General features: G+C 34.1%; 1 protein-coding gene and 1 long non-coding RNA gene across 3 annotated transcripts; both read right to left on the reverse strand.

Annotated features, from left to right (window-relative positions):
• Positions 1-1186: 1186 nt before the first annotated feature.
• On the reverse strand, positions 1187-3403 carry LOC132293346 (GDSL esterase/lipase At5g03820-like). The gene is made up of 5 exons (XM_059790791.1): positions 3153-3403; positions 2896-3026; positions 2528-2761; positions 1837-2092; positions 1187-1563 (listed from the first exon to the last, which is right to left on the reverse strand). The coding sequence occupies exons 1-5, from the start codon at positions 3391-3393 to the stop codon at positions 1370-1372; spliced, it is 1056 nt and encodes a 351-aa protein (XP_059646774.1). The 5' UTR covers positions 3394-3403; the 3' UTR covers positions 1187-1369.
• Positions 3404-4486: 1083 nt separating this feature from the next.
• On the reverse strand, positions 4487-11312 carry LOC132293348 (uncharacterized). Of its 2 annotated transcripts, none has more exons than XR_009477823.1 (3): positions 11113-11312; positions 5427-7461; positions 4487-5354 (listed from the first exon to the last, which is right to left on the reverse strand). It is a non-coding gene; the product is annotated as an uncharacterized LOC132293348 (long non-coding RNA). The 2 variants fall into 2 exon arrangements; XR_009477824.1 differs by having other exon boundaries at positions 4496-5875; positions 7371-7461.
• Positions 11313-11710: the final 398 nt, after the last annotated feature.

An 11710-nucleotide genomic window follows, 5' to 3' on the forward strand; every position in this document is an offset into this window, starting at 1 on the left:
TTTACAAGATTGATGTGAGTTTGTAATTTGTTAGGGACTTAGTTTTATTTTTTAATTTTTTTTAGCCCCTATTTTTTAAAAGTGGAAATGGAATGGTCATTCCTTTTGTTTGAAGGTGGAATGATTTTGATGGAATGGCCATTTTTCAATTAGGGAATGATGATTACAACTTTAAAATTGCGTATTTGGTACGAGAATAGAAAAAAAACTATTCTATTTTACTCCACTTTCTTTTATTCTATTTCATTGCACCAAACTAGCCTCAGAAACAAGTGAGTATTCAAGTTTTTATAATAAAAAACGCGTGAGTATACTTCTTAACAATAATTAATAAATATTTATGACTAGCTTATTTTTCATAACCAGTTAAGTGGGCTAGAATTCTTGATGTATCAAAAATGGTGGATGGGCTAAGCCATGTTGAGCACTCGAGAAACTAAAGCTACCATATACTGCATATTTTTTGTTTATGGACCACAGGCCTTGGAGCCCAAACATTATATGCAACGGGCCTTTTTGGAGATCATGGTTTCAAGCCCACTTTCTCACAATGTTTCTTTGGAAGAACAAAACCCAAGTTGGAACTTGGAGCTGACACTTCCCAAACAGGGACTAAGTTTGTTTTGTTTTATGGGTTTTGTGGGATTTGTATCAAAATAGTGGCGTTCTTGGTGCACAAAATCCGTGCTTTCAAAATATTTCGAATAATATAATATTATGTTTCCGGCATCTTTAAAGTCTCTTAAGAAAAAAGTGCAAAGTGAATGAAAATAGGCCCAAATTGCTAAAATTTAATGATTTATTCAGAGGGGTCCAGAATTAAACACTATTTTGTTATAATGAGCTTGAAATTACACTTGAATTTAGGGACAAAAAATATAATATAATTAATATTCCAGTGAATTGGAATTGAAACGTGTGAGGCCTTGTCATATGATATCACGGAGGCATATTAAGACACAAATCACAAGATTTCCAAGTATAAACATGATCCAATTACCATGTCATAGTTTGCATTCAATAGAACATTTGCTTCAGTATATATAATACACACACACATATAAGCAACAAAATTAACTATTCTTATACAGTGCAGCCATAAGTTTTATTTTTTATTGATACGAGGCTTAACATGATAAGTTTTATTAAATGAAAGCAACATAGATCATCTGATTCTGTGTACCGAGCTAAGGAGGTTTACACACGCATATAATTAAAACTTGAAGAACCTAAATTCTTAGAAAAACTAAAGCCACCCAGATAATCTATGTATTTCTAACAAGATCTACAAATGTAAGTAGAAGACACAAGTGAAAAGTAGAGAATAGTTTCAAGTGTGATGGGCATATATATATATATATATATTTGTTTAAGAGATGAGGTCGAATCCCTGTTCAAGGAGATCCTGTGCCAGGACTTGGTTAGCAGCTTCCGAGGGATGGAAACCATCCCAGAACACATACTCTGTAGCATTGGAGCATGTTCCTATAGACCTGGAATTGCAAAGCAGAGATGTTTCTATCGTACCCGTCCCACAGCAAGCCCTCCTTGATTCAAAGAACCCTGTCAATTTGTTCCACCACCACACAGTTTTAATCAATATGTTTAAATGCTTGGACTTGAATTTTGGTTTATTTTTTATTTATTTGGGTAAGATTAGCTTTAAAGTACTCTTAAGGCATTAGATTTTCCAAAAAATAGTCTTTATCATCACCCGGTCAATTCAATAATTGGCAGGTTCCTTTAAATTCTTAGTTTGGATGCTGCAACTATAGTTTCATGACATGTTCATATATTGGTTTTAGTTGTGGAAAATAAATAAAGATGATTAATTACCATTGTCAGTGGGCTTAGTGATCATGTCCATGAGAGGCTGGTAGATGTCGAAGACCACAAGCTTGAGACCAGGGAGCTTGCTTACAAGATCCTGAGATGTGCTATTTAGTTTGTTGTTGAAGGAGAAGGCATCTCCGTTCAGTCTCGGAACGCATTGGTTGATTCCTGAGCCAAATAGGGTGATGGCTGCTGGCAAACATCCAGTTGGTGGTAGGTTTGTCACTCCTATCTTCCTTACTCCCAGTCCATACAGATTCTGTCACAAAGTAATGTTGTTCATTTCAAACATACTTATGAAATATATCCTTTCATTAACAAAGTAGCAACAACACATTACATGTATACACACATACTACTAGATAGCGGATAGATGCTATAAACGCAGATGTACATAAATGTTTAATTGTTCTTTGGTGTGCAGGAAAATGCATGCACACCTCAAGTATTAATCGTCAAATTTCATTGGATAGTTAAAAAAGTAGTTTATGTTTTAATTAATTCATAAATTCTTTGCACATGCACCAATGAGCAGGCGAACAGTCCTATGCAGATGTATATTAAGTATATCATCTTATATATTTATATATAATATTTATATATGTGTATCATATTATATACTAATTTATATGTAGATATCATTTTGTAAGTGGTTGTAGTGAAGCACGAGAGTATTTGAGAGAGAGTAAGAGACCTGAACAAAAGTAGTATAGGATCTGATGAGAATGTCTGAGAACTGATCAGGAGAGTAGGCTCTGTTGAGAAATGGATTGATGTAGTAGTTCTGAATGAAGTCGCTGCTGCCTGCACTCAGAAGGTGGATTGCACCTGAGAATATGGCATTCGCTCTGTCTCTCCCTACCATCCTTACAACTTTGCTTTGGTACTCCTTGTAGTATGCTACCTGCTGGCTCAATGAAATGGACCGCTACATACATACATGGACACCAATATTAGTCTATATATATATACTTAACCACATATATAAGTGTGTGTGTGTGTGTGTGTGTATTTATATATATAGAGAGAGAGAGAGAGAGGAGAGTTCATGGCATTCTTTACATATAACTGAGCTGTCCTGTCATAATAACCAGAAGCAGCAGAGGCAAAATTGACACCAGTCAAGAGGCTGTTCCCTTTGGCATCTTGGCTTAGGTAAGGTGGTGGATATGAAGTGAACCCAAGGTACTCAGCTGTGCGTAAACAAAACAATAAACATGAATCAACATACATACATATATATATATATATATATATATATATATATATATATGAACACAGAGAGAGAGAGGTACTGGGTTCTTGAGAAATAGAATTACCAGTGAAGTCTGTGGCTAGCTTTCCATTGCAGAACCTCCCGGTAGGTTTGTGGGTGACAAAGTCTCTTCCATAAGGAGGGAAGTTGGCCTTTACTAGTGTATTGAGGTTATTGTTGTTTCCCGCATCAACTACTGAGTCCCCAAATATACAAAGTGCAGGAACAAGAGGGTCCCCATGAGCCACCGAGAGAAACATAGCAACAACAACAATGGAACCCATTACACAACTTGGAAACCCCATTTCTTTCCCCCTTGTTCCAACAGTGAAACTCACCACAAAAGAGAGAGAGAGGTAAGTGAGTGAATGAAGAAAGTGCAGGGCAGGTGGGGAGAATTTAAAGGGGAGAAGAGCTCTTACATTAATGGTTAAGGGGCAATAACTGCTAGCTAAGTGGTGATGTACTAAAGTTGCACATTTCCAGGTTAAGGCCTGTTTGGCACCCTTAAAGGCACTGATATATATATATATATATATATGAATGTATCTGTCCTATTGTTGTTAGATTAAAAGTACTTTAAAATTTGTTCATGCTTGGGAGTTGGTTTTAGAAAGGTGACAAAGGACTTAGTTAAAGACACGTACTTTAGGAGAGCTCAAGGAAAAGCTAGCTGTTTCCAGCAGCAATTCACATTCTGCTTAAGGTAACAAAAAATTGCGTGACTTCAAAGAAATTGTCTCTCATACCTATTGCCACATTTTAGGTAGACAGTGCCAAATATGTATATATGGCACTGTAGTTTTAACAACGTACAACACATGTATATTTAACTGCAACGAGCTCAATCAAATGCTAAAATGGTTTTAAGGCACTACTTTTAACGAATTTACAGTTAATTACCATCTTTTGGGAAACAGAATCCTTAATTACCATCATATTTTGGAAAGAGAATCATCTCTAATACAAAAGCTTTTTAGTGCATATACAACACCATTATTTCGAAAATATTACTTTGACAATACAACACTAATTCAGCACATTTGTTTTGAAGACGCAACATTACAACATGTCACTTTAAAAATGTCACATGTTGCATTCTCATGTTACATATGTAAAACAAAATACATTATAAATATTTTTTACAAGCTAGGTCCATCTTTTTGGAGAGCTATGCTGATAGCTGCCTCTATTTGTTTTCCTGTCCCATTATCTAAATAGATATTGTGCATACAAAATATATATTTAGCCATAAATATATATATATATATATATATATATAATTATAAATATATATTTAATTAGCCATTTACTTCATGGAGCATAACAAAGACATAATAGGGGCATAACTATTTATTTAAGAGTGTGCCCGCAGCAGTAAATGTCTCATCTCATTCTGTGTGACTAATTTTGTTGTAGATGAGCACTTCTTGTATTCTATGGTCTATTGAAGCATGTCTGCACCAACATGAGGGAGATTAAACGGGACTTTATAAAAATAAATAAATCAGGTGATACAATGTAGCATCAGACATTCAGACCTTACCCATTTAATTACAAGATTTCGCTACAGCGCAAGTGTAACAATGTCATAAAAAATTCTTGTAATTAAAATGTCTAACAAGTATGTCACGAGAGGAATGATTTTTGAGCCGAGTGGCCTGAGTCAGCTTTGCCAATTTAACCTGTCAAACACACAATAAAAAGAGAATGGAGTACATGAGGATTAGAAAAGTATCATCTAAATGGCAAAACATTTAACCACCTTCTAATGACTTCTGGTTTTAATGCTCTCAAAACTATAATTAACATTTTTTGACCTTTTAAGATTTTTATGCTAACACTTGAGAATACCTGGACCCACTATTTCGTGATTAAACAAGTACAATCATACATTAGTTAATAATTTCATGTAATACCCCTCAGTTAATATCAATATTGATAACCAAGGTTTGCATAGAAGGATAACTTGGTTTTAAGTAAAGATCGACACCACTTTTGGCTAGTTGCACACTTGCACTAAAAAGTCAAAACTGCCCTTCGCCACATAAAATATAACGCCTTGTATTAAATGGCAATCACTGACTCTCTTCCACCAGTTGCAATGAATGAAGCTTCCCTCCAATGGCTTACATGTATGTATTCACAAATACGGTACCAGGGTGTTTAAATACTGCTGCAAACTTCTGACATTGTTCTGCAGAGAGACAAAAAGTGGAGTTAATTGACCTCCCCTTGTGGGTTGTGTTATTTGCCCTTTTTAGCCCTGCAGTGATCACAACTCACAAAATCAGAACCATTCGGAGCAAACTAGCTAAAATATCTCTAATTTTCTAACCTTGTATGGGTGTTTAGGTTGAATTGCAGTGGTGGTTGGTTGTTCCATCACTCATCACTCTTCAATCTAGGATTTGTGGCACAGTAGAACTCTAATTAGTTAAACTTTTGTGGCTTCTCTCCACTAATTCTTTTTCCCTGTTTCCACTAAACATTGGCAGAAAGTTTTTTTTTTCCCCATTCAGAGCACACACAAATTATATAGATTTTTAAGCACCTCATCATCAACCAAAACTCAATCTCTAACAAAAGACATCCAATCATGGTGCTCGGAAATTAAATTTACCTGCATTTTCTAGATATGATGCTTGTTTGACAATTTTTTTGGCCTTTGAAACTTAACAATCAGGAAGAAAACAACTTACAACACACTCCAATGGTAAATACTTACGGACACAACATCACCTGAATCAACAAATTATGCAACATCCAAGAAAAATGAGTTAGGGCCTGCAAAAGAGAGTTGAATTTTTTGGTTTATGATTCCCCTACTTTAATGTATATCGCAGTAAGCAAGCAAGAATGAGTAGTGTGCAAAAAGACTAGAATCAAAGAATGTGATAGTACCACCTATAACTTCACTTAAGTGTAAGAATTTACTCTAGTTAGATAATCAGTACCATCACAAAAGGAAACATTTAATCTGCTCCAAAAAATATTTCGAGTACCACTCAAACTCCAACATACAAATCCAACAATGATGACAAAAGGATATGTGGCACAAGCCACGCAACATCAATGTTATTACATAATTTACATGTCTCCATGCGCAACTACTGTCCTCCAGCTCACCTGGTGACAACATGACCAATACTGGTTTGAGAGAAGCCCAGACTCTCTTTCATTGCAACAAAAGCACCCTCATCTGGCAACACTTCTTATTACAGTGTCACAATGCCGAATATTGAATGATGTTCCACAATTTATAGCTAGTAATAAACTAGAAATTACAATAAGCATCACTTGAGCATTTACTAAAATTCATACATTATGCCATATCGGAAAAAGATGGTAATAATTCATACATTATGCCACAATTTATAGCTGGTAATAAACTAGAAATTACAATAAGCATCACTTGAGCAATTACTAAAATTCATACATTATGCCACATCGGAAAAAGAGGTCAAAGATCCTACAAGTCCAACCACCATATTTCAGAAGCCAATTGTATTAAAATTTTAACACACTTTAAATATCTCTTATCCAATAGACAAAGCTTTCACTAAATTTCACCTATACCAGCAATCATGTGCTTGAATATTTTTTAAGAATTAATACTGAGTTAAGGAAGCAGGACACATTTGGTGAAGTTTGCACATCAACAGAGCACACAACATATGCAAATTTTTCTAGTCTTACAGTCAGGTAAATTTGGATTACTCTGGCATTGCATATTTCAACTGTTTTACTATTGATGGAGAACAGGAGGTCCAATTTATTAGAATGGCTGGTTTCATCTGGTCAAACAGAAACAAAGGCTAACTGAATCATAATGGGACCATAAACCAAATAGAGTATACAGTGATGAGCATGGTTTACATCCCTGGACTTTAAAGTGAGATATTTGTACAATACACTTGCCTAAAAAAAATATATATATTTATACAGTAGGTACGACAATACAGAGAAGGACTTCTAAAGTAAGATATTTGTACAAAACATTGAAAAAAAGATATTTGTACAGTAGATACAACAATACAGATATCCTACCATATCAAACATTTTATATTAGCTTCAATATTAATAATAATTTACGTAGCATAGGCAAACCTTTTTATGTGAATGTGCAAACCCAATATTATCAACCGCCATCGTACATCAGACAATAAGTTCAGCAAAACTCAACTATTTTCATTGATAAACAAACAAAATCCTAACCATACATTTTACAAAGGGGAAAAAGCGAAAAGCAAAATTCAAATTTTAATATACTACCGCATACCTTCGTCTCTTTGCTCTGCTGGAAAAGATTCGCAACCAGATTAGAATGCTTCTTTGCTCCTCAAACATGTCCGGCAACGTGAGCACAGAGACTAGCATGTCATGTGCCAAAATGCAGTCTCATCAGTTTTTCAATGAAATATGTCTGACAACTTTAATAACATTGCTCAGTACATATAACCAAGGTTTCAAATTGCATATACAGCACACAGTCGCAGTGTAACAGACATAGTAAAGCAGGCATACACAACGTATCAGAAACCATGGTCGTGAAAGTTTTTCAATCTAACACACCGTGGCCCAATCAAGCCAATATGGAATTTTAACTCTAGAATCTAATAACTATGGGTCCATAATGATTTTTACTGGATTTTCATGAATATAGATTGTATTTTTTTTCCCCCTAAATCTATAGATTGTATTTTAAGCCACTATGGCGGTAAAAACATACTAATTTCTAGCTTTCACTTAACTTATGATTAATTTCTAGCTTTCACTTAGCTATGGCGGTAAAAACATACTAATTTCTAGCTTTCACTTAACTTATGACTTCAGTAAATGATTATGGTTATAGTATATTATAAATGCATAAACAATTAAAAAAAAAAAAAAAAAAATTATAACTTTCTAAGGTTTTCCATGAGCTTTTGTAGTTGTCTGATCTTAATAATAATAATCCACAAAATTAAATTTATGTAATAAGTGTAGAAATTACAAGTTACAAAACAAAATTTTATAGTGTATAATGCATTGGTACAATTTATTTTTGAAATTACTAAAATAGAAAATTTAAACCATCAAAATGAGAAATGCCAATTGAAGGAATGTGGTGCAGCTTGGAAGCGCATTTGTTCTGGGTACAAAATGTCACTGGCTCACTCAACTATGAGTGAGGAGGAATTAACCTATTGAGTAGTGGGAAATGGGCTAGTCCCCAAAAGAGCCCCCGTCTGTAGGTTCATTAGTCGTTAGGGCTAAAAATGTTCCTTGCTCATTCCTAGGTCTTTTATTTCAATTTTTTTTATCGCCATCCTATTTCATTTACTGATTTTTTTGAACACTGGAACTCTCGCTTTAGACTACAATTTCTTCTTTCTCCACAATTGCAACAATAAATAACTGCAGCTGTAATTGTCAATACCACTTAAAAAAATAAAAATGAAAAATTACAGAAAATTATAGAAAAATCTGATATTTTGAAAATTAAAATCAACATGTTTATCTAATACAAAATACAAAGAAATTCATGGTTGATGCCCTAGCCCTGATGACAGGGCCAAGAAGCTGCTTAAGGGACTATGCTTGATGTACAGTAGGTGAAATAAGCAAAGTGTGACACAAAGAAAGACAATATATTAGTCGTTAGGGATAAAAATGTTCCTTGCTCATTCCTAGGTCTTTTATTTCAACTTTTTTTTATCGCCATCCTATTTCATTTACGGATTTTGTTTGTACAATGGAACTCTCACTTTAGACTACAATTTCTTCTTTCACCACAATTGCAACAATAAATAACTGTAGCTGTAATTGTCACTACCACTTAAAAAAAAAAAAAATACAGAAAATTATAGAAAAATCTGATATTTTGAAAATTAAAATCAACATGTTTATGTAATATAAAATACAAAGAAATTCATGGTTGATGCCCTAGCCCAGATGACAGGGTCAATAAGCTCCTTAAGCGACCATGCTCGATGTACAGCAGGTAAAATAAGCAAAGTGTGATACGAAGAAAGACAATATATGCACACTTTTTGGATGCAATGTTGGATATTTTGGAAGCCATGGTAGAACTTTTAAGCATTATTGTACTACAACAGCTTAAGCTAGATTTCACTTGTTTTTGTCTTCTTCTTAATGTATATTTGTGTGAACCTCCTGTCATGGCAACATATCAAATGTTGCTGTCCCTAACCTTCTATTTTTAACACTTTATAGTAGGCCCAAACACATGGTACACAATTTCATAAGAGATTCTTTCTTTTTTTTTTCCTTTTCTCTCTTCTTTTTTTTTTTTTTTTTTTTCTCTTTCTCTGACAAGTAAAATTTCATTAAAGGCGCACTTGAGAGGGAGCGCTCCCCAAAAAACAAAAGACGCTAACGGTGACACTATAACAATTTCATTAGAATTTCAAAGGGCAACTGTCCTTAACCTTCTATTTTTTACACTTTATAGTAGGCCCAAACACATGGTACACAATTTCATAAGAGATTTATTTTTTTTTGTGTGTGACAAGTAAAATTTCATTAAAGGCGCGTTTCCCTCTTTCATGACCCCAGTCTTTGTGAGACCTTGGAAAATTTTCTTTCATGACCTAACAGTCTCTGTGAGACCTTGGAAAATTTTCTTCATGAAGATTAATTTAGTGAATGCAATTAGTTGCTCATCCAGAAAGAAGAAAAACAGCGGCACAGGAGAAAATTACAATTGAAAGTAAGGAAAAAAATTAAAGAAATTATCTGATTTGACAAGTAGAGAAGGGGTACAATACCAAAAAAAAAAAATAGCTCAAGTGTTCAAAACGCAATATTGCCTCGAAATGAGCCTATTATACCTCATATGCAAAGATTCTATGAATAGGCTCCAAGTGAATAAGCTGAGCTGGTTAAAATAAAAAAATATTAGCTGAGCCGAGACGAGCCTATTAGTTGGCTGTTCAGGCTTGGCTCAAACAGGTTAGGAGTACTCAAGCTCAGCTTGAACTTGTGGCAACCCTTAATAAGCATGTTCAAACTCGGCTCATGTAAATTTGGCTGATGTCAACTTTGCTCAGGTGGGCAGACACCACCAATGCAAAATAAAGAAAAAAAAAAAAATATATATATATATATATATATATATAAAATAAATAAAATAAAATTTCAAGAGAACTAAGCAATGCGAAATCTGAGTTACTATAGATCTTAAAATACCTCATACTATAACAGAAACCGAAGTTATTCTAACTACATAGAAAAAAGAATTATCAACACTTGTAAGACATATTCGATAAGAAAAAGACCCTAGCTTGTTCAATTAATTCTTCCTTCACTGAAAACGGTAGAACTCCCTTCTGTTTCCAAATCACTGGAACTTCCCAACAATGTAGCTTTTTGAAAAATAAAGGATGTAGATGTTTGGCAACTTAGCACAAAGGTGTCTAACAAGAGAGAACTTTAAAATGGATTATTAGGGCCATTGGATTTTATTTCATCCAACACTGCATTATTGGTAAGAATCAAAGACTAATAACCTTTTTCACAGACAAAACGTTGATGAGTATTGAACAAAGGGTATCTGGTATAAGTTAAGATTGTGCTATTTTTTCTCCTATTAATGATTGTGAGAAGATATAAAGTTCACTGCAAATTTATTATCAGTGTTCTGAAATGGTAGTGTTCAAAATTTTGAAGCACAAGGGTATATAAATAGCTAGAGTTTTAGCCTTTTTTAGTGAGAATGTTATGTAACTATTGGCTGTATAAAATATGATAGTCATTCAAAATAGTACATAAAACTTTCAAAATAGCAAAATAAATAAATAAAAAGAAACAATAAAGGTAAACAGAGCCAAGTTTTCTGTAATTAGGACTAACCACAACAGTAGTAGTAGTGGCAGTAATTGTTTCTCTTGTCATTATTATATTACCTTCAAGCCTATGAAGGAAGGACACTAGGGAGTAAAGGAAGCAAAAAGAGAACATTTTACAATGCACTTTAATGGATCAGGTAGAGGACATGAAAGACAACTTAAAAATCTTACCTGATTCCTTGGCTCCAGTATGCGGGGTTATTTCTCCACATTTTCTACTGCAGAAAGCTATTATTTAGAACCATACCTTATATATGGTTCAACAGCCTGTGAGACTTGATAATATATATCCGTGTGTGCATGTGTATTATCCGTGTGTGCATGTGTCAATATAAAAAGGAAAATAACATATCAGAAACAAATTAGCTAAGAACTCAGCAGAGTCCTTTTGAAATCCATCTCTTACCTAACGTAATCAAACAAAGAAGGGGAGAAAATATCAGAAACAGCAGCGAGTAAAGGAAAAAAGGATAAACAGAAATGGATGGATATGAGCTAGTTGACATCAAGCGATCTGACAATAGATAGTGGCAAAATATACAAAGTTTACAACCACTCGAAGTGGAATAAAATGGGAAACAATAAGTAAATTGGGGTTGTTAACTATCATCTACTCTAAAAGCTTAAGTTGTCAGAGAGGGAGTGACTTCAATATATATATCCTCTAACATGCCCCTTCACGTGTGACCTTCTTTAGGTCCAACACATGTTTTTCAATTTTAATTATCAGGATGACGGTGAGGTTTGAACTCGAGCTCTTTGGCTCTGA

This window comes from Cornus florida, unplaced genomic scaffold (genome assembly GCF_030987335.1).
Source record: "Cornus florida cultivar Cherokee Brave unplaced genomic scaffold, ASM3098733v1 CherokeeBrave_3.0.0_Hap2_Chr02, whole genome shotgun sequence".
Classification (NCBI taxonomy): Eukaryota; Viridiplantae; Streptophyta; class Magnoliopsida; order Cornales; family Cornaceae; genus Cornus; species Cornus florida.